Here is a 25,184-nt window from a genome sequence, read left to right as displayed (position 1 = left end):
AGGACTGGGATGGTGGAAGGGAGGACTGGGGAGGTGGAGGGGAGGGGAGGACTGGAGAGGTGGAGGGGAGGGGAGGACTGGGGAGTTGGAGGGGAGGGAGGGACTGGGTAGGTGTATGGGGAGGGAGGGACTGGGGAGGTGGAGGGGAGGGCGGGACTGGGGAGGTGGAGGGGAGGGCGGGACTGGGGAGGTGGAGGGGAGGGCGGGACTGGGGAGGTGGAGGGGAGGGAGGGACTGGGGAGGTGGAGGGGAGGGTGAGTGACATTTGGAAGACGTGTGCACATTTGTCAGTGTTATTATCGATGTGTCACCTCTCTCCTCAGATGGTGTTTGAAGTGGTGACCTCCGGCCACCGCGGCCTGCTGGCCATCAAAGATGTGGTGCTGCAGGGCCACCAGTGCAGTAAGTCTCCCTCACACACCACAACACACACACATTAGCACACACACACACACACACACACACACACACACACACACACACACACACACACACACACACACACACACACACACACACACACACACACACACACAGAAAGCCCTCTCCTCTCTGTCTGCATAAAATACATCATCAAACTATCCTCCTTGTTCTTTTCCTGACACCTCCAGATATCAATATAGGACAGAGACACTATATCTGTCAATATAGGACAGAGACACTATATCTGTCAATATAGGACAGAGACACTATATCTGTCAATATAGGACAGAGACACTATATCTGTCAATATATCACAGAGACACTATATCTGTCAATATATCACAGAGACACTATATCTGTCAATATATCACAGAGACACTATATCTGTCAATATATCACAGAGACACTATATCTGTCAATATAGGACAGAGACACTATATCTGTCAATATATCACAGAGACACTATATCTGTCAATATAGGACAGAGACACTATATCTGTCAATATAGGACAGAGACACTATATCTGTCAATATATCACAGAGACACTATATCTGTCAATATAGGACAGAGACACTATATCTGTCAATATATCACATAGACACTATATCTGTCAATATATCACAGAGACACTATATCTGTCAATATAGGACAGAGACACTATATCTGTCAATATATCACATAGACACTATATCTGTCAATATAGGACAGAGACACTATATCTGTCAATATATCACAGAGACACTATATCTGTCAATATAGGACAGAGACACTATATCTGTCAATATATCACATAGACACTATATCTGTCAATATAGGACAGAGACACTATATCTGTCAATATATCACAGAGACACTATATCTGTCAATATAGGACAGAGACACTATATCTGTCAATATATCACATAGACACTATATCTGTCAATATAGGACAGAGACACTATATCTGTCAATATATCACATAGACACTATATCTGTCAATATATCACATAGACACTATATCTGTCAATATATCACATAGACACTATATCTGTCAATATATCACATAGACACTATATCTGTCAATATATCACATAGACACTATATCTGTCAATATAGCTATCTCTTCCTATCTACCTCTTCCTATTCAGTGGGTTAACTGCCTTGTTCAGGGGAACAGTGGGTTAACTGCCTTGTTCAGGGGAACAGTGGGTTAACTGCCTTGTTCAGGGGAACAGTGGGTTAACTGCCTTGTTCAGGGGAACAGTGGGTTAACTGCCTTGTTCAGGGGAACAGTGGGTTAACTGCCTTGTTCAGGGGAACAGTGGCTTAACTGCCTTGTTCAGGGGCAGATAGCCAGATTTTTACCTTGTCAGCTCAGGGATTCGATCTTCTAACCTTCCTGTTACTAGTCCAACGCTCTAACTTCTAGGCTACCTGCCAGCCCCACTAAGCTATGCTACTCAGTCTGAATAAGATTCCCAAGTCCTGCATTGGTTGAGCTACAGTAAAGAACATTTAACCACATGCAGACGTGTCGCTTTCCTAGGGCTTTTTTTTTTTTAGGTTGTGTGTTTATAGGAAGAGGTAGATAGGAAGAGATAGATATTATAGATAGTATAGTATAACCATAGATAGTTTTTGTCTCATTTTAATCTAAATCTCAACCACACATCAACCATAGGATTTCAAGGTTTGATTTATTTCAAGTTGAATTCACGTTTTGTTGACAACTCAATTCACGTACACTACCGTTCAAAAGTTTGGTGCAACTTAGAAATGTCATTGTTTTTGAAAGAAAAGCTATTTTTTTGTCCATTAATGTAACATCAAATTGATCAGAAATACAGTGTAGACATTGTTAATGTTGTAAAGGACTATTGTAGCTGGAAACGGCTGATTTTTAATGGAATATCTACACATGTGAACAGAGGACCATTATCAGCAACCATCACTCTTGTGTTCCAATGGCACGTTGTGTTAGCTATTCCAAGTTTATAATTTTAAAAGGCTAATTGATCATTAGAAAACCCTTCTGCAATTATGTTAGCACAGCTGAAAACTGTTGTTCTGATTAAAGAAGCAATAAAACTGTCCTTCTTTAGACTAGTTGAGTATCTGGAACATCAGCATTTGTGGGTTCAATTACAGGCTCAAAATGGCCAGAAACAAATAACTTTCTTCTGAAAGTGGACAGTCTGTTCTTATTCTGAGAAATGAAAGCTATTCCATGTAAGAAATTGACAAGAAACTGAAGATCTCGTACAACTATGTGTACTACTCCCTTCACAGAACAGACTCAAACTGTCTCTAAACAGAATTGAAAGAGGAGTGGGAGGCCCCGGTGCACAACTGAGCAAGAGGACAAGTACATTAGAGTGTCTAGTTGGGACACAGGCACCTCACAAGTCCTCAACTGGCAGCTTCATTAAATAGCACACTGCAAAACACCAGACTCAATTTCAACAGTGAAGAGGCGACTCCGTAATGCTGTCTTTCTAGGCAGAGTTGCAAAGAAAAAGCCATATCTCAGACTGGCCAATAAAAAAAAAGATTAAGATGGGCAAAATAACACAGACACTGGACAGAGGAAGATTGGAAAAAAGTGTTATGGACCGACAAATCTAAGTTTGAGGTGTTCGGATCACAAAGAAGAACATTTGTGAGACGCAGAAAAAATGAAAATATGCTGGAGGAGTGCTTGGTGGAGGCAATGTGATGGTCTGGGGGTGATTTGGTGGTGGTGAAGTGGGAGATTTGTACAGGGTAAAAGGGATGTTATAGAAGGAAGGCTATCACTCCATTTTGGCAACACCATGTCATACCCTGTGGACGGCGCTTAATTGGAGCCAATTTCCTCTTACAACAGGACAATGACCCAAAGCACAGCTCCAAACTATGCAAGAACTATTTCAAGAAGAGCTGGTATTCTGTCTATAATGGAGTGGCCAGCACAGTCAACCCTATTGATCTGTTGTGGGAGCAGCTTGACCGTATGGTACGTCAGAAGTGCCCATCAATCCAATCCAACTTGTGGGAGGTGCTTCAGGAAGCATGGGGGTGAAATCTCTTCAGATTACCTCAACAAATTGACAACTAGAATGACAAAGATCTGCAAGGCTGTAATTGCTGCAAATGGAGGATTCTTTGACGAAAGCAAAGTTTGAAGGACTCAATTATTATTTCAATTAAAAATCATTATTTATAACCTTGTCGACGTCCTGACTATATTTCCTATTCATTTTGCAACTCATTTCGTGTATGTTTTATATAGAAAACAAGGACATTTCTAAGTGACCCCAAACTTTAACGGTAGTGTATGTTGACATCTCAATCGAATATAAACTATTACTGAACATACAGTACACTCGGAAAGTATTCAGACCATTTCACTTTTTCCACATTTTTTATTTTTATTTTTACATTACAGCCTTATTCTAAAATGGATTCAATATACAGTATTTGTTTCCCTCATCAACATACACACAATACCCCATAATGACAAAGCAAAAACAGGTTTTTAGGATTTTTTTGCAAATGTATAAAAAAAAAAATGTTAAACTGATGAGGGGGTGGAACATTTATTGAATCTGTTTTAGAGATAAGGCTGAAACGTAACAAAATGTGGAAAAAGTCAAGGGGTCTGAATCATTTCCGAATGCACTGTCTATGTGTGTTATCAATCATGTATCTCAGGTAGTGAACATGTGTTTCTAGGTGTTGAGGGAGAGTTATGTTCTGTTTAGTACCAGCCTGGGAGTCTCATGTTCTTTAAGTTCATCCCAGGGATGTGCTGAGGTTAGACTCCTCACTAGAGCAATCTGCATGACATCAGCTACGATCAATACCACCATGGTTCTCCATAAATTAATTCACAGGTAGCTTACAAGCTTTAATAATCAATGATATAATCACACAGAGCACAGATCAGATTGTTATATGCAAACTATTTGGTGACCAAACAAACATGCCCAAACACACACACACACACACACACACACACACACACACACACACACACACACACACACACACACACACACACACACACACACACACACACACGCACACACACACACACACACACAATCAAATTATCTCGTGACCACAGGATCAAGTAGCTAAATTCCTATAAATGTCAACGAGATGGTTTTCCATAGTAAGGGACTAGTTTCTGCACTGCACACAAATGTAGCAGAAGTTGATCAATGAAAGCACTCATTTAAATGTAGAATTGTGAACGGATCAATACGCCGCTTAGTGGGCGGTGGTCGGGTTTCTCTGAGTGATACTCATACGTCCGCGTTCCAAATGGCTACCCTATTCACTATGTAGTGCACTACTTTTAACCAGAGACCAAAAATAGTGCACTACATAGTGAATAGGGTGCCGTTTAGGATGCACCCTACGGAATATAGGTCCTAGTGGAACAGAGACAATTCATCTTCTGTTTATTACGACCGTGTTGAATATCGGCTGGCTCTGAGGTGTGATTTGTAGTGCCTGTGTGGTGTCTTTGCCTTCTCTTAGAACACATCATTTAAAAAAGACATTAGGCTACGATGAGAAAAATATATGTGTCTGGTTTGGCATTGAGAGGAGGATTGACAGGTCAATAATACCAGGTAATAATGATACTAGAGCTGTGTTCAAAATACTCACACTAAGCGCACTAACTGTACTATTTGTGAAGTAAATTGAGTATATAGTATACTTATTGGTCATGGTATGGATATACTGTAGTTAGTATGCCAAAAGTTCCCGGATGTCGTACTACCTTTCGCCAATATACAAAGTATACAAGCAGCGGACACTATTTCCGTGCTTTTAGGGCCCATAATGCAATTCTTCAGAAAATGGCCGTGGCTTCAAAATCGTTTTCAGATTTGAAGAAAATGGAGAAAAATATGTATCTGAAGTCCAACGAGTGCGGATACAAACTCATTGCTTTAACTAATTAAGACAAATGTTTTTAAAAAATTGAGCAATGTAATAAAGTAATGACTTACCTTACACGTTATGTTGGCTGATAATTTGTTAGCTACGCTGTCCTTACGAACCACATAGCACATCATTATAGCAGTGTGTACCAGTATGTTAGCAAGCTACCTAACGTTAAATAATACATCAAACTAGCCTTGGGTGCTTGACTGCCATTGTAAGGTCAGAACGCTCGAATTAACCCTACTCCTCGGGTCAGAGCGTCCAGTTGTGCGCTCTGAATGCTCCGAGAGCGAAACAATCTGAATTAACAAACGGACAAATCTGACAACGCTCTGAATTTACAAACGGACAAATCTGACAACGCTCTGAATTTACAAACGGACAAATCTGACAACGCTCTGAATTTACAAACGGACAAATCTGACAACGCTCTGAATTTACAAACGGACAAATCTGACAACGCTCTGAATTTACAAACGGACAAATCTGACAACGGTCTGATTTTACGAACGTCCAGAGCGCACTCTGGCACTCCAGATTCACTTTAAGAACACACCCGAACTCGTAAAATGTCTAGCTAGTAATTTGTTATGCTAACAAGCTAGCAAGAGGTTGCATAGCAACAGCATCAACTTCCGGTAGACAGGCCGAAGGATACCCTTTGTTTACAGTATACTAAAATGAACTAATAGTAAAAAAGTATGTAGTATATACTCATTAAGTATGTAGTATACAGTATGTTAGTATGGGTATTCGAACACAGATTATGTCTTCTAGTAAAATACATCATATAGAATGATATATGTATTATTAGTAGAAACACATTTGATGGAGGATGAAATTATACAATTAGCTTCGTGAGGGTCTTTGGAGAGTTGGGTGCAATTCTATCTTAACTAATCAAGGTCAGATGTTGAATTGGCCTGGTTTTTCCTCATTACAGAATGGGGGGTACAGTGATAATAATACTTTAGAGGAAATTTGGTCTTGTGATTTACTTGGATTGGATCATTCATCTCTCTTATTATAAAGCCAGGTTCAGTAGCAGAAAGTACTGTTTTAGACTCTGAACCTAATTCATAAAAAGGCTGTTGTTAGTCAGTTGTTTAGTAGGTTGTGTGTCTGTGGTCCGTATGTGGTTAGTCTGTTGTTAGTCTGTTGTTTAGTAGGTTGTGTGTCTGTTGTCCGTCTGTTGTTAGTCAGTTGTTTAGTAGGTTGTGTGTCTGTGGTCCGTCTGTGGTTAGTCTGTTGTTTGTCTGTTGCCAGTCAGTTGTTTAGTATGGTGTGTGTCTGTAGTTTGTCTGTTGTTAGTTTGTTGTTAGTCAGGTGTTAGTCTGTAGTCCGTCTGTTGTTTGTCTGTTGTTTAGTCTGTTGTTAGTCAGTTGTTAGTCGGTTGTTAGTCTGTTGTCAGTCTGTTGTTAGTCTGTTATTAGTATGTTGTTAGTCTGTTGTTAGTCTGTTGTTAGTCGGTTGTTAGTCTGTTGTTAGTCTGTTGTTAGTCTGTTGTCAGTCTGTGGTTAGTCTGTTGGTTAGTATGTTGTTAGTCTGTGGTTAGTCTGTTGGTTAGTATGTTGTTAGTCTGTTGTTAGTCTGTGGTTAGTCTGTTGTTTAGTCTGTTGTTTAGTCTGTGTTTAGTCTGTAGTTAGTCTGTAGTTAGTCTGTTGTTTAGTCTGTTGTAGACTCTGCCCCAATTAATGAAATGCTATCGTCAACAGATCATAAAAGTGAATTCTAATGCTTAATGTTCAGTTGGTCTCCTGACTCTCCGCTGAGAAACGGAATGCTTTTCTACTGGTTTGTATGTAGAGTGCAAATAAGACCATGTTAGTCTGTTGTTAGTCTGTTGTCAGTCTGTTGTCAGTCTGTTGTTTGGTCTGTTGTTAGTCGGTTGTTAGTCTGTTGTTGCGTCTGTTGCTGAGTTGGTTGTTGGTCGGTTGTCGGTCGGTCTGCTGTCGGTCTGTTGTTAGTCTGTTATTAGTCTGTTGTTTAGTCTGTTGTCAGTCTGTTGTCAGTCTGTAGTTAGTCTGTTATTAGTCTGTTGTTAGTCTGGTGTTAGTCTGTTATTAGTCTGTTATTAGTCTGTTGTTAGTCTGGTGTTAGTCTGTTATTAGTCTGTTATTAGTCTGTTATTAGTCTGTTATTAGTCTGTTTTTATTCTGGTGTTAGTCTGTTATTAGTCTGTTGTCAGCCTGTTGTCAGCCTGTTGTTAGTCTGGTGTTAGTCTGTTATTAGTCTGTTATTAGTCTGTTATTAGTCTGTTGTTAGTCTGTTATTAGTCTGTTGTTAGTCTGGTGTTAGTCTGTTATTAGTCTGTTGTTAGTCTGGTGTTAGTCTGTTATTAGTCTGTTATTAGTCTGTTGTTAGTCTGGTGTTAGTCTGTTGTCAGTCTGTAGTTAGTCTGTTATTAGTCTGTTGTTAGTCTGTTGTTAGTCTGTTGTCAGTCTGTTATTAGTCTGGTGTTTAGTCTGTTGTTGGTCTGTTGTTAGTATGTTGTGTGTCTGTTGTTAGTCGGTTGTTAGTATTTTGTGTGTCTGTTGTTAGTATGTTGTGTGTCTGTTGTTAGTATGTTGTGTGTCTGTTGTTAGTCGGTTGTTAGTCGGTTGTTAGTATGTTGTGTGTCTGTTGCTAGTCTGTTGTCAGTCTGTTGTTAGTCCTATGTAGGCCTATATGAAGGTCATACTCCTATGAACCCAGCATGACATATATAATATCCAGAGAATGTAAGACGCTATTACTAAAAGGTCGTCGTCAACAAAACAATGAAAATCAATGATTTAGATGGCCTGGGGGTTCTTACTGGGAAGCCCAGGAGTACTGTACTCACATTAAGTCTGTGAAGGGGATTCCCACTGAGAAACCGAGGAGTACTGTACTCACATTAAGTCTGTGAAGGGGGTTCCCACTGAGAAACCGAGGAGTACTGTACTCACATTAAGTCTGTGAAGGGGATTCCCACTGAGAAACCGAGGAGTGCTGTACTCACATTAAGTCTGTGAAGGGGGTTCCCACTGAGAAACCGAGGAGTACTGTACTCACATTAAGTCTGTGAAGGGGATTCCCACTGAGAAACCGAGGAGTACTGTACTCACATTAAGTCTGTGAAGGGGATTCCCACTGAGAAACCGAGGAGTACTGTACTCACATTAAGTCTGTGAAGGGGATTCCCACTGAGAAACCGAGGAGTACTGTACTCACATTAAGTCTGTGAAGGTGATTCCCACTGAGAAACCGAGGAGTACTGTACTCACATTAAGTCTGTGAAGGGGATTCCCACTGAGAAACCGAGGAGTACTGTACTCACATTAAGTCTGTGAAGGGGGTTCCCACTGAGAAACCGAGGAGTACTGTACAACTCGGGTATAGGGTATACCCTGCATAAGTCTATGCAGGGTATACCCTATTCGATCAACACTGTTTCAAGTCTCTAACATTGATCCTAATATATACAGTGCATTCAGAAAGTATTCAGACCACATTACCGTACCGTACAGCCTTCTTCTAAAATTGATAAAATATTTTCGATTTTTTTTCCATTATCAATCTACACACAATATCCCATAATGACAAAGCAAAAACATTGATCATCTTTGAGATGTTTCTACAACTTGATTGGAGTCCATCTGTGGTAAATTAAATTGATTGGACATGATTTGGAAAGGCACACAGCTGTCTAAATAAAGTCCCACAGTGCATGTCAGAGCAAAAACTAAGCCATGAGGTTGAAAGAATTTGTCCGTAGAGCTCCGAGAAAGGATTGTGTCGAGGCACAGATCTGGGGAAGGGTACCAAAACATTTCTGTAGCATTGAAGGTCCCCAAGAACACAGTGGCCTCCATCATTCTTAAATGGAAGAAGTTTGGAACAATCAAGACTCTACCTAGAGCTGGCCGCCCGGACAAACTGAGCAATCAGGGGAGAAGGGCCTTGGTTAGTGAGGTGACCAGGAACCTGATGGTCACACTGACAGAGCTCAAGAGTGCCTCTGTTGAGATGGGAGAACCTTCCAGAAGGACAACTATTTCAGCAGCACTCCACCAATCAGGCCTTTATGGTAGAGTGGCCAGACGGAAGTCACTCCTCAGCAAAAGGAACATGACAGCCTGCTTGGAGTTTGCCAAAAGGCACCTAAAGGACTCTCAGACCATGAGAAACAAGATTCTCTGGTCTGATGAAACCAATGTTGAACTCTTTGGCCTGAATGCCAAGTGTCGCGTCTGGAAGAAAACCTGGCACCATCCCTACGGTGAAGCATGGTGGTGGCAGTATCATGATGTGGGGATGTTTTTCAGCGACAAGGACTTGGAGACTAGTCAGGATCGAAGGAAAGATGAACGCAGCAAAGTACAGAGAGATCCTTGATGAAAACCTGCTCCAGAGCACTCACAACCTCAGACTGGGGCAAAGGTTCAACTTCCAACAGGACAACAACCCTAAGCACACAGCAAATACAATGCACAAGTGGCTTCGGGACAGGTCTCTGAATGTCCTTGAGTGGCCCAGCCAGAGCCCGGACTTGAACCCGATCGAACATCTCTGGAGAGAACTGAAAATAGCTGTGCAGCAACGCTCCCCGTCCAACCTGACAGAGCTTGAGAGGATCTGCATAGAAGAATGGGAGAAACTCCCCAAATACAGGTGTGCCAAGCTTGTAGCGCCAAACCCAAGAAGACTCAAGGCTGTAATCACTGTTAAAGGTGCTTCAACAAAGTACTTAGCAAAGGGTCTGAATACTTATGTAAATGTGATATTTCAGTGTGGGGTATTGTGTGTAGATTGATGAGGGGGAAAAAGTATTTAATTATTCTTAAAACAAAGTGGTGATCCTAACTGACCTAAGACAGTGAATTTTTACTAGGATTAAATGTCAGGAATTGTGAAAAACTGAGTTTAAATGTATTTGGCTAAGGTGTATGTAAACTTCCGACTTCAACTGTATACATATATTACTGTATATTCATATATGTATATATGTGTTTGTTTGTGTATTTATAGTGAACACGCCTCACTTCTTGACCATAAAGGGTGTAGAGGTGAACGCTGGGCAGACGGCCGCATTCCACTGTACTGTCAACGGACGGCAGAGAGACACCTTCAACCTCTGGTTACAGGTAACAACAACCCCTTATCCTGACCTCTGACCTCTAAACCTAACAATCCACTGTACTGTCAACGGACGACAGAGGGACAACTTCAACCTCTGGTTACAGGTAACAACAACCCCTTATCCTGACCCCTGACCTCTAAACCTAACAATCCACTGTACTGTTAACGGACGATAGAGGGACAACTTCAACCTCTGGTTACAGGTAACAACAACCCCTTATCCTGACCCCTGACCCCTAAACCTAACAATCCACTGTACTGTCAACGGACGACAGAGGGACAACTTCAACCTCTGGTTACAGGTAACAACACTCCTTATCCTGACCCCTGACCCCTGACCTCTAAACCTAACAATCCACTGTACTGTCAACGGACGGCAGAGAGACACCTTCAACCTCTGGTTACAGGTAACAACAACCCCTTATCCTGACCCCTGACCCCTGACCTCTAAACCTAACAATCCACTGTACTGTCAACGGACGGCAGAGAGACACCTTCAACCTCTGGTTACAGGTAACAACACTCCTTATCCTGACCCCTGACCCCTGACCTCTAAACCTAACAATCCACTGTACTGTCAACGGACGGCAGAGAGACACCTTCAACCTCTGGTTACAGGTAACAACAACCCCTTATCCTGACCCCTGACCCCTGACCTCTAAACCTAACAATCCACTGTACTGTTAACGGACGATAGAGGGACAACTTCAACCTCTGGTTACAGGTAACAACAACCCCTTATCCTGACCCCTGACCCCTAAACCTAACAATCCACTGTGCTGTCAACAGAACGCAGAGGGACAGTGTGTGTGTGTGTGTGTGTGTGTGTGTGTGTGTGTGTGTGTGTGTGTGTGTGTGTGTGTGTGTGTGTGTGTGTGTGTGTGTGTGTGTGTGTGTGTGTGTGTGTTTGTCAGCAGGGGTGGTAGAGGTCTAGTCGCCAGGTATTCCATTACTTTAACAAACAGCTCCTCGTTAGCAGAAGAGCGGCAACACAAACATTACCTCAAGTCCCCTGATGATACTAATGAAGAAATATTTATAATGAACAAATGTTCCCCATCTGCCTGCGGTGGTGCTGTGTAGGGGTGACAGCTGGGGGGGGGGGGGGGGGGTGACGGGACACATATACACACACATACTCATGTGAGTACAAAACCAACACACACACCTTTGTCCCCACACATACTGACACGCTCAAGGTCAATCTAATTAATTAAAGCAGTTTTTTTATTTGCCCAACCCCCGCCGTCTTGACTTCTAACCCCTGACTGTGTTCTAACAGGGTATTGGTGGACGCGAGGCCCCTATGAAGTCCACTAAGCCGTGGAACAACCGACGCTTCATCGGGACCTTCGACGTGGAAAACACCACTAAGGGAGATTCTGGACGCTACCGATGTATTGTCCATTCTGACAATGGGGTCGGGGTATCCAACTATGGAGAACTCACCATAAAACGTAAGTCCTGTAGACCTCAGTCTACTCTCCTCCAAAACCTTTTCAATTACGTTCAAGTGCTTTGTGGTGGATTGTAAAATGGAACTACTATAGAATAACTCTTAACAGCCCCAACATTCCCAGAACCCTCTGCATAACCATGAATAAACACACAATAACACAACAATGAAATTATTCAGAAGTGGACTGGAATGGGATTCTCTATAAAGTCCTGCTATTGTCCCAGTGGAGCGGACATACCCATTCCACTTTAAAGGAGACAGAACCATTCCACCTTAAAGGAGATAGATCCATTCCACTTTAAAGGAGATATACCCATTCCACTTTAAAGGAGATAGACCCATTCCACCTTAAAGGAGTCAGACCCATTCCACTTTGAAGGAGATAGACCCATTCCACCTTAAAGGAGACAGAACCATTCCACTTTAAAGGAGACAGACCCATTCCACTTTAAAGGAGACAGACCCATTCCACTTTAAAGGAGTCAGACCCATTCCACCTTAAAGGAGACATACCCATTCCACTTTAAAGGAGACAGACCCATTCCACTTTAAAGGAGACAGACCCATTCCACTTTAAAGGAGACAGACCCATTCCACTTTAAAGGAGACAGACCCATTCCACTTTAAAGGAGACAGACCCATTCCACTTTAAAGGAGACAGACCCATTCCACCTTAAAGGAGCCAGACCCATTCCACCTTAAAGGAGACATACCCATTCCACTTTAAAGGAGGCATAACCATTCCACCTTAAAGGAGATAGACCCATTCCACTTTAAAGGAGACATACCCATTCCACCCTAAAGGAGACAGACCCATTCCACTTTAAAGGAGGTAGACCCATTCCACCTTAAAGGAGACATACCCATTTCACTTTAAAGGAGGCATAACCATTCCACCTTAAAGGAGATAGACCCATTCCACTTTAAAGGAGACATACCCATTCCACCCTAAAGGAGACAGACCCATTCCACCTTAAAGGAGCCAGACCCATTCTACCTTAAAGGAGACATACCCATTCCACTTTAAAGGAGGCATAACCATTCCACCTTAAAGGAGATAGACCCATTCCACTTTAAAGGAGATATACCCATTCCACTTTAAAGGAGGCAGACCCATTCCACCTTAAAGGAGACAGACCCATTCCACCTTAAAGGAGACATACCCATTCCACTTTAAAGGAGGCATAACCATTCCACCTTAAAGGAGATAGACCCATTCCACTTTAAAGGAGACATACCCATTCCACCCTAAAGGAGATAGACCCATTCCACTTTAAAGGAGGTAGACCCATTCCACCTTAAAGGAGACATACCCATTTCACTTTAAAGGAGGCATAACCATTCCACCTTAAAGGAGATATACCCATTCCACTTTAAAGGAGACATACCCATTCCACCCTAAAGGAGACAGACCCATTCCACTTTAAAGGAGACAGACCCATTCCACCTTAAAGGAGCCAGACCCATTCCACCTTAAAGGAGACATACCCATTCCACTTTAAAGGAGGCATAACCATTCCACCTTAAAGGAGCCAGACCCATTCCACTTTAAAGGAGATAGACCCATTCCACTTTAAAGGAGATAGACCCATTCCACTTTAAAGGAGATAGACCCATTCCACTTTATTTATTTATTTTATTTTACCGTTATTTTACCAGGTAAGTTGACTGAGAACACGTTCTCATTTGCAGCAACGACCTGGGGAATAGTTACAGGGGAGAGGAGGGGGATGATTGAGCCAATTGTAAACTGGGGATTATTAGGTGACCATGATGGTTTGAGGGCCAGATTGGGAATTTAGCCAGGACACCGGGGTTAACACCCCTACTCTTACGATAAGTGCCATGGGATCTTTAATGACCTCAGAGAGTCAGGACACCCGTTTAACGTCCCATCCAAAAGACGGCACCCTACACAGGGCAGTGTCCCCAATCACTGCCCTGGGGCATTGGGATATTTTTTAGACCAGAGGAAAGAGTGCCTCCTACTGGCCCGCCAACACCACTTCCAGCAGCATCTGGTCTCCCATCCAGGGCCTGACCAGGACCAACCCTGCTTAGCTTCAGAAGCAAGCCAGTAGTGGTATGCAGGGTGGTATGCTGCTGGCAGACCCATTCCACCCTAAAGGAGCCAGACCCATTCCACCTTAAAGGAGATAGACCCATTCCACCTTAAAGGAGGTAGACCCATTCCACCTTAAAGGAGGTAGACCCATTCCACCTTAAAGGAGACAGACCCATTCCACCTTAAAGGAGACAGACCCATTCCACCTTAAAGGAGACAGACCCATTCCATCCTAAAGGAGGTAGACCCATTCCACCTTAAAGGAGACAGACCCATTCCATCCTAAAGGAGGTAGACCCATTCCACCTTAAAGGAGGTAGACCCATTCCACCTTAAAGGAGACAGACCCATTCCACCCAAAGGAGATAGACCCATTCCACCTTAAAGGAGAGACCCATTCCACCTTAAAGGAGATAGACCCATTCCACCTTAAAGGAGATAGACCCATTCCACCTTAAAGGAGACAGACCCATTCCACCCAAAGGAGGTAGACCCATTCCACCTTAAAGGAGATATACCCATTCCACCTTAAAGGAGATAGACCCATTCCACCTTAAAGGATACAGAACCATTCCACCTTAAAGGAGACAGACCCATTCCACGTTAAAGGAGATAGACCCATTCCACCTTAAAGGATACAGAACCATTCCACCTTAAAGGAGACAGACCCATTCCACTTTAAAGGAGATAGACCCATTCCACTTTAAAGGAGATAGACCCATTCCACCTTAAAGGAGATAGACCCATTCCACCTTAAAGGAGATAGACCCATTCCACTTTAAAGGAGACAGACCCATTCCACTTTAAAGGAGATAGACCCATTCCACCTTAAAGGAGACAGACCCATTCCACTTTAAAGTAGATAGACCCATTCCACTTTAAAGGAGATAGACCCATTCCACCTTAAAGGAGACAGACCCATTCCACCTTAAAGGAGACAGACCCATTCCACCTTAAAGGAGACAGACCCATTCCACCTTAAAGGAGACAGACCCATTCCACCTTAAAGGAGACAGACCCATTCCACTTTAAAGGAGACAGACCCATTCCACTTTAAAGGAGATAGACCCATTCCACCTTAAAGGAGACAGACGCATTCCATCCTAAAGGAGGTAGACCCACCCTAAAGGATACAGACCCATTCCACCCTAAAGGAGACAGACCCATTCCATCCTAAAGGAGGTAGACCCATTCCATCCTAAAGGAGGTAGACCCACCCTAAAGGATACAGACCTATTTCACCCTAAAAGTGTACAAAGGGAGTCAGCGTAGAGCGGTTTAACTGTAACCTCAACCACATTACACACACACACACACACACACACACACACACACACACACACACACACACACACACACACACACACACACACACACACACACACACACACACACACACACACACACACACACACACACACACACACACACACACACACACACACACACACACACACACACACACACACACACACACACACACACACACACACACACACACACACACACACACACACACACACACACATACTGTAACCTCTTCCATATCACCCTCCACTCTCAGCTTCCTGCAGCCTGATATGAATTTATGGACTGAGTGTGAAACTAAATCCAACGCTCCTTTCTGTCTCCTTCAGCCCTAGTCAGCTAATGGCCGTCTATATTTCTTCACTTCAATGTTCTCCTCTGCCTGCCTGCCTGCCTGCAATTTCTATTGAATTTACTAGCCATTTTTTTGTTGTTTTGTCAGGCAACTTTGTGTTGATGGATAGGTTTAATCCAGTGTGTCCGGATCGAGGGCTGTCAGTCATTGTATAACGGCCTCAGCCTCTATTTTCGGTTGGCGTTTAAAGCCAGCACAATTGTCAACTCGTTTGCATGTTCGACCTGTTAAAGCTGGCACTCTTCTATTTTCAAACGTTCGTGCCAGGATTGGTAAATGACAACGGAAGCTTGGCCTATCCAGCCCCGACGCACAGTACCCATAATGCACATGGAACAAGAGAGATGTGCTTTTTGTGCCCGTGAACCTTGTTTTTAAAAAAAAATGTTATTTTCCCATTTTGTTTCATTTAATTACAAACCAAGCACAGCCTCCCCTCCTCTCAATGAAGGCTGTGTTTTTTGTCCGGCACATTGCATTCGCCAAGTAGTCTAGACTATCCATAAAGGGTTTGGCCCGTGAGAAATAAATCTTAATCACCAAAGCTTTATTAAAAGATAAAGTTTGTCAGCAGCAAAGCAGTGAGCACATGTTCCCTTTTTATCGATATATATAATATATAATATTACATTATTTCATATATAATATATAATAGTACATTATTTTATATATAATATATAATATTACATTATTTCATATATAATATATAATATTACATTATTTTATATATAATATATAATATTACATTATTTCATATATAATATATAATATTACATTATTTTATATATAATATATAATATTACATTATTTTATATATAATATATAATATTACATTATTTCATATATAATATATAATATTACATTATTTTATATATAATATATAATATTACATTATTTCATATATAATATATAATATTACATTATTTCATATATAATATATAATATTACATTATTTCATATATAATATATAATATTACATTATTTCATCCATCTCCTGTTATTATCTTAGCTGCATAACCCCCTCCATGTAGACTATATGTCCATCAGGGAACATAAACCCCTCCATGTAGACTATATGTCCATCGGGGAACAAACCCCTCCATGTAGCCTATATGTCCATCATGAAACATAAACCCCTCCATGTAGACTATATGTCCATCATGGAACATAAACCATGTAGACTATATGTCCATCATGGAACATAAACCCCTCCATGTAGACTATATGTCCATCATGGAACATAAACCATGTAGACTATATGTCCATCAGGGAACATAAACCCCTCCATGTAGACTATATGTCCATCAGGGAACATAAACCCCTCCATGTAGACTATATGTCCATCATGGAACATAAACCATGTAGACTATATGTCCATCAGGGAACATAAACCCTCCATGTAGACTATATGTCCATCATGGAACATAACCCCCTCCATGTAGACTATATGTCCATCAGGGAACATAAACCATGTAGACTATATGTCCATCAGGGAACATAAACCATGTAGACTATATGTCCATCATGGAACATAAACCCCTCCATGTAGACTATATGTCCATCATGGAACATAAACCCCTCCATGTAGACTATATGTCCATCAGGGAACATAAACCATGTAGACTATATGTCCATCATGGAACATAAACCATGTAGACTATATGTCCATCATGGAACATAAACCATGTAGACTATATGTCCATCATGGAACATAAACCATGTAGACTATATGTCCATCATGGAACATAAACCATGTAAACTATATGTCCATCAGGGAACATAAACCCCTCGATGTAGACTATATGTCCATCAGGGAACATAAACCATGTAGACTATATGTCCATCATGGAACATAAACCCCTCCATGTAGACTATATGTCCATCATGGAACATAACCCATGTAGACTATATGTCCATCAGGGAACATAACCCCTCCATGTAGACTATATGTCCATCAGGGAACATAACCCATGTGGACTATATGTCCATCAGGGAACATAAACCCCTCCATGTAGACTATATGTCCATCAGGGAACATAAACCCCTCCATGTAGACTATATGTCCATCAGGGAACATAAACCATGTAGACTATATGTCCATCAGGGAACATAAACCATGTAGACTATATGTCCATCATGGAACATAAACCATGTAGACTATATGTCCATCAGGGAACATAAACCCCTCCATGTGGACTATATGTCCATCATGGAACATAAACCATGTAGACTATATGTCCATCATGGAACATAAACCATGTAGACTATATGTCCATCATGGAACATAAACCCCTCCATGTGGACTATATGTCCATCATGGAACATAAACCATGTAGACTATATGTCCATCAGGGAACATAAACCATGTAGACTATATGTCCATCAGGGAACATAAACCCCTCCATGTGGACTATATGTCCATCATGGAACATAAACCATGTAGACTATATGTCCATCAGGGAACATAAACCATGTAGACTATATGTCCATCATGGAACATAACCCCCTCCATGTAGACTATATGTCCATCATGGAACATAAACCCCTCCATGTAGACTATATGTCCATCATGGAACATAAACCCCTCCATGTAGACTATATGTCCATCATGGAACATAAACCCCTCCATGTAGACTATATGTCCATCATGGAACATAAACCCCTCCATGTAGACTGTATGTCCATCATGGAACATAAACCATGTAGACTATATGTCCATCATGGAACATAAACCATGTAGACTATATGTCCATCAGGGAACATAAACCCCTCCATGTAGACTATATGTCCATCAGGGAACATAAACCATGTAGACTATATGTCCATCAGGGAACATAAACCATGTGGACTATATGTCCATCATGGAACATAAACCCCTCCATGTAGACTATATGTCCATCATGGAACATAAACCATGTAGACTATATGTCCATCATGGAACATAACCATGTAGACTATATGTCCATCATGGAACATAAACCATGTAGACTATATGTCCATCAGGGAACATAAACCCCTCCATGTAGACTATATGTCCATCAGGGAACATAAACCATGTAGACTATATGTACATCAGGGAACATAAACCATGTAGACTATATGTCCATCATGGAACATAAACCATGTAGACTATATGTCCATTATGGAACATAAACCATGTAGACTATATGTCCATCATGGAACATAAACCCCTCCATGTAGACTATATGTCCATCAGGGAACATAAACCATGTAGACTATATGTCCATCATGGAACATAAACTATGTAGACTATATGTCCATCAGGGAACATAAACCCCTCCATGTAGACTATATGTCCATCAGGGAACATAAACCCCTCCATGTAGACTATATGTCCATCAGGGAACATAAACCCCTCCATGTAGACTATATGTCCATCAGGGAACATAAACCCCTCCATGTAGACTATATGTCCATCAGGGAACATAAACCCCTCCATGTAGACTATATGTCCATCAGGGAACATAAACCCCTCCATGTAGACTATATGTCCATCAGGGAACATAAACCCCTCCATGTAGACTATATGTCCATCAGGGAACATAAACCCCTCCATGTAGACTATATGTCCATCAGGGAACATAAACCCCTCCATGTAAACTATATGTCCATCAGGGAACATAAACCCCTCCATGTAGACTATATGTCCATCATGGAACATAAACCATGTAGACTATATGTCCATCATGGAACATAAACCCCTCCATGTAGACTATATGTCCATCAGGGAACATAAACCCCTCCATGTAGACTATATGTCCATCATGGAACATAAACCATGTAGACTATATGTCCATCAGGGAACATAAACCCCTCCATGTAGACTATATGTCCATCAGGGAACATAAACCCCTCCATGTAGACTATATGTCCATCAGGGAACATAAACCCCTCCATGTAGACTATATGTCCATCAGGGAACATAAACCCCTCCATGTAGACTATATGTCCATCAGGGAACATAAACCCCTCCATGTAAACTATATGTCCATCAGGGAACATAAACCATGTAGACTATATGTCCATCATGGAACATAAACCATGTAGACTATATGTCCATCATGGAACATAAACCCCTCCATGTAGACTATATGTCCATCAGGGAACATAAACCATGTAGACTATATGTCCATCATGGAACATAAACTATGTAGACTATATGTCCATCAGGGAACATAAACCCCTCCATGTAGACTATATGTCCATCAGGGAACATAAACCCCTCCATGTAGACTATATGTCCATCAGGGAACATAAACCCCTCCATGTAGACTATATGTCCATCATGGAACATAAACCATGTAGACTATATGTCCATCATGGAACATAACCATGTAGACTATATGTCCATCAGGGAACATAAACCCCTCCATGTAGACTATATGTCCATCATGGAACATAAACCCCTCCATGTAGACTATATGTCCATCAGGGAACATAACCCATGTGGACTATATGTCCATCAGGGAACATAACCCCCTCCATGTAGACTATATGTCCATCAGGGAACATAAACCCCTCCATGTAGACTATATGTCCATCATGGAACATAAACCTTGTAGACTATATGTCCATCAGGGAACATAAACCATGTAGACTATATGTCCATCATGGAACATAAACCATGTAGACTATATGTCCATCAGGGAACATAAACCATGTAGACTATATGTCCATCAGGGAACATAAACCATGTAGACTATATGTCCATCATGGAACATAAACCCCTCCATGTAGACTATATGTCCATCAGGGAACATAAACCATGTAGACTATATGTCCATCAGGGAACATAAACCATGTAGACTATATGTCCATCAGTGAACATAAACACCTCCATGTAGAGCGTTCAGAAAGTATTCAGACCCCTTGACTTTTTCCACACTTTGTTTTACGTTACAGCCTTATTCTAAAATGCATGAAATAAAAGAATGTTGATCATCAATCTACACACATTAACCTGTTGAGGACAGAGGGCGCTGTTTTAACCCATAATGACAAAGCGAAAACAGTAAGAAAAAAAAAAGGTTGCTAAGTTATTACAAATTAAAAACGTAAATAGCTTCTTCCATTTAAGAATGATAAGGAAATAAGCACTCAGAGCACTCAGGACCTCAGACTGGGGCGAAGGTTCACCTTCCAACAGAATGACGACCCTAAGCACACAGCCAAGACAAAGCAGGAGTGGCTTCGGGACAAGCCTATGAATGTCCTTGAGTGGTCCAGCCAGAGCCCGGACTTGAACTTGATCGAACATTTCTGGAGAGACCTGAAAATAGCTGTGCAGCGATGCTCCCCATTCAACCTGACAGAGCTGGAGAGGATCTGCAGAGAAGAATGGGAGAAACTCCCCAAATACAGGTGTGTCAAGCTTGTAGTGTCATACCCAAGAAGACTTGAGGCTGTAATCACTGCCAAAGCTGCTTCAACACAATACTGAGTACAGGAGACCCATGCCAATGCTCTGGAGCTGAATACTAAAAACCGTTTTTTGCATTGCCATTATGGGGTATCGTGTGTAGATTGATGAGGGGAACATTTTTGAATAAGTCAAGGGATCTGAATACTTTACGAATGCATTTTTGTCTCACTGATATTTACTGGTAGGGCCCAGGTCTGTCAGGGCCCAGGTCTGTCAGGGCCCCAGGTCTGTCAGGGCCCAGGTCTGTCAGGGCCCCAGGTCTGGCAGGGCCCCAGGTCTGGCAGGGCCCAGGTCTGTCAGGGCCCCGGTCTGTCAGGGCCCCAGGTCTGTCAGGGCCCCAGGTCTGTCAGGGCCCCAGGTCTGTCAGGGCCCAGGTCTGTCAGGGCCCCAGGTCTGGCAGGGCCCCAGGTCTGTCAGGGCCCCGGTCTGTCAGGGCCCCAGGTCTGTCAGGGCCCAGGTCTGTCAGGGGCCCAGGTCTGGCAGAATCTGTGCAGAAGATCTAGGTGCTGCTGTAGGCCCTCCTTGGTTGGGGACAGAAGCACCAGATCATCAGCAAACAGTAGACATTTGACTTCAGATTCTAGTAGGGTGAGGCCGGGTGCTGCAGACTGTTCTTGTGCCCTCACCAATTAGTTGATAGACTATATGGGTGGGGCTCGTATTCTATCCCTGTCTCTCCCCATGGCCCTGTGGAAAGAAATGTGTTTGTCTTTTGCCATTTTTAACCTCACACTTGTTGTTTGTGTAAATGGATTTTATAATGTGGTATATTTTTCCCCCCAACACCATCAATTTGTATAGCAGACCCTTATGCCAAATTGAGTCAAACGCTTTTTTGAAATCAACAAACATGAGAAGACTTTGCCTTTGTTTTGTTTGTCAATTAGGGTGTGCAGGGTGAAAATGTGGTCTGTCGTACGGTGATTTGGTAAAAAGCCAATTTGACATTGGCTCAGCACATTGTTTTCACTGAGGAAATGTATGAGTCTGCTGTTAATGATAATGCAGAGGAATTTTCCCAAGGCTGCTGTTGACGCATATCCCACACTAGTAATTGGGGTGTTTTTGCAAAAAGATTGGAGAAGTGGTTTATCCATACATCTCCATTTTGGATAGATAACTCTTCGTCTCTTCAATGTTACCAGAAGTGGTTATAGTCTATGGATTCCTCAATTACATTGAGCTGATTTCTGACGTGCTGTTCCTTCTTTTTCCCTAGTGTATTTCTGTATTGTTTTAGTGATTCACCATAGTGAAGTCGTAGACTCTGTCACGTTCCTGACCTGTTTTATGTTATTTTTGTATGTGTTTAGTTGGTCAGGGCGTGAGTTGGGGTGGGCATTCTATGTTTTGTGTTTCTATGTTTAGGTCACTTGTAATTAGCCTTATATGGTTCTCAATCAGGGACAGGTGTTTGACGTTTTCCTCTGATTGAGAACCATATATAGGTTGGCTGTTCACACTGTTTGTTTGTGGGTGATTGTCTTCCGTGTCTGTGTCTGCGCACCACACGGGACTGTTTCGGTTTGTTCGTTCGTTGTAGTCTGTACCTTTTCGTGCGTTCTTCATGTTATATGTAAGTTCTCATGTTTTAGGTCAGTCTACGTCGTTTTGTAATTTTCCAAGTGTTTTTTCGTGTTCGTCTTCGTCTTTCAATAAATTCATTATGTATTCACAACCCGCTGCATTTTGGTCCTCCGATCCTTCTCTCCTCTCCTCGTCCGAGGAGGAGGAAGAACTAGACACCCGTTACAGACTCAGGTTTTCTGGGTCTCTATGTTTTTCGTTGGATAGAATTCTCAATTTCTTTCTTAGGTTTTTGCATTCTTCATCAAACCATTTGTCATTGTTGTTAATTTTCTTAGGTTGTCTGCTTGACATTTCTGGATTTGAAGCTGAGAGATGAAATATACTGTTTATGTTTCCTACTGCCAAGTTTATACCTTCACTATTACAGTGAAACCTTTTGTCCAGGAAGTTGTCTAAAAGGGAGGGAATTTGTTGTTGCCTAAATGTTTTTTGGTAGGTTTCCACACTACTTTCCTTCCATCTATAGCATTTCTTAATATTATTCAGTTCCTTTGGCTTTGGTATCTCATGATTGAGTATTGCTCTGTTCAAGTAGACTGTGATTTTGCTGTGATCTGATAGGGGTGTCAGTGGGCTGACTGTGAACGCTCTGAGAGACTGGGTTGAGGTCAGTGATAAAGTCATCTACAGTACTACAGTCAAGGGATGAGCTGTAAGTGTACCTACCGTATGAGTCAGGTTCTTGTCCAGTTCTGGCATTTAGGTCGCCACAGACTAGTACATGTCCCTGAGCCTGGAAATGGTTTATTCCCCCCTCTAAGATAGAGAAGTTACCATCATTAAAACATAGGGATTATATTGGGGGATATAGGTAGCACACAGGAGAACATTTTTCTCTGTTGAGATCATTTCCTTATTAATTTCTAGACAGATGTAAAATGTTCCTGTTTTGACTAATTTAATAGAGAGGGTTAGGTCTGTTCTATACCAGAGCATGTTGAGCATCTGATACATGCCACTTAGGTCTCTCTCTCTCGCTTTCTCTCTCTCTCTCTCTCTCTCTCTCTCTCTCTCTCTCTCTCTCTCTCTCTCTCTCTCTCTCTCTCTCTCTCTCTCTCTCTCTCTCTCTCTCTCTCTCTCTCTCTCTCTCTCTCTCTCTCTCTCTCTCTCTCTCTCTCTATCTATCTATCGCCTTCATTATTTTCCTCTGTCGTTCCTTCACTATGCCATGAGGAGACTAAAGGGCTGATTATCTAGGATAATCACTTCTGCATCCCCATGCCAATGCCCTGTTAGATTAATACGCATGCATGCATACGTGGAAGTGCTTTGCCCTTACAGGCCTACTTCCAGAGAATCCAACACCACAACACGTCTCGTCCACAGACCCCCTATGGTATGCTCTCCTGTAGTGCAGCCAGGAGATTTTCAAAGGGGGATAATTACTCTCTCACCAGTCTTTGCTGTCTTTGTGTCTCTCCCTGGTTCGAACTACCTGGAGTCCCAGCACGCCTCACAGCGTGACTTTGTGCTAGCTGACTAACGCTCGGTGTGGTGTGTCACCACTAATGAGAAGAGCCAGAGAAAATCAAAGCAGTCAAGCTCATAATTTCTCCCTGTCCTCTCCCCTCCCTCCCCTCCCTGTCTTCACCCCTGGGGTTCGTCCCAGATTGCACCCTATTCCCTATATAATGCACAACTTTTTGACCAGAGCCAATAGGGCACTATGGGCCCTGATGAAAAAGTAGTGCACTACGGTGTGGAAAGGGTGCTACTTGGGATACCCTACTGTCCTGTCTGAGAAGAGATGAGGAGAGGATCAATTCTTCATGCTGCCGGACCAATTAGGAGTCAGAGAGACGTAACGAGGACCTCTTGCATGTCAACAACACACTCAGAATACATACCAAATGGGACCCTCTTCCCTATGTAGTGCACTAAATCTGACCAGGGCTCTTAGGCCCACAGGGTGTCATTTGAGACACTTCCCCAGATTCAGACTGTATGTAAGACTCACTGGATGTTGACAGGAAGTAAACGAAATGCAGGGGTTCGGTAACTAACAACTGAAATGTCGGCAGCCAGACTCAGTCAGTTGATGATGATGATGATGATGAAGGAGGGGTTCGGTAACTAACAACTGAACTGTCGGCAGCCAGACTCAGTCAGTTGATGATGATGATGATGATGATGATGATGAAGGAGGGGTTCGGTAAATAACAACTGAACTGTCGGCAGCCAGACTCAGTCAGTCGAAGATGATGATGATGATGATGAAGGAGGGGTTCGGTAACTAACAACTGAACTGTCGACAGCCAGACTCAGTCAGTCGATGATGATGATGATGAAGGAGGGGTTCGGTAACTAACAACTGAACTGTCGGCAGCCAGACTCAGTCAGTCGAAGATGATGATGATGATGATGAAGGGGGGGTTCGGTAAATAACAACTGAACTGTCGACAGCCAGACTCAGTCAGTTGATGATGATGATGATGATGAAGGAGGGGTTCGGTAACTAACAACTGAACTGTCGGCAGCCAGACTCAGTCAGTTGATGATGATGATGATGATGATGAA

The 25,184-nt window shown here is 42.3% G+C and overlaps 1 protein-coding gene across 1 annotated transcript in view; it reads left to right on the top strand.

Moving 5' to 3' along the window:
* LOC129813672 (receptor-type tyrosine-protein phosphatase mu-like) overlaps positions 1-25,184 on the top strand; it is a 652,787-nt gene that overhangs the window by 184,872 nt on the left and 442,731 nt on the right. The window contains exons 4-6 of the mRNA XM_055866071.1: positions 324-402; positions 10,337-10,452; positions 11,730-11,904. Coding sequence (XP_055722046.1) covers positions 324-402; positions 10,337-10,452; positions 11,730-11,904 — 370 coding nt within the window. The remainder of the gene's footprint in view (positions 1-323; positions 403-10,336; positions 10,453-11,729; positions 11,905-25,184) is intronic.

Source organism: Salvelinus fontinalis, chromosome 17, assembly GCF_029448725.1.
Source record: "Salvelinus fontinalis isolate EN_2023a chromosome 17, ASM2944872v1, whole genome shotgun sequence".
NCBI classification, from domain to species: domain Eukaryota; kingdom Metazoa; phylum Chordata; class Actinopteri; order Salmoniformes; family Salmonidae; genus Salvelinus; species Salvelinus fontinalis.
Note: the sequence above shows the minus strand (reverse complement) of the source record. Positions and strands in the feature narration are given on the sequence as shown.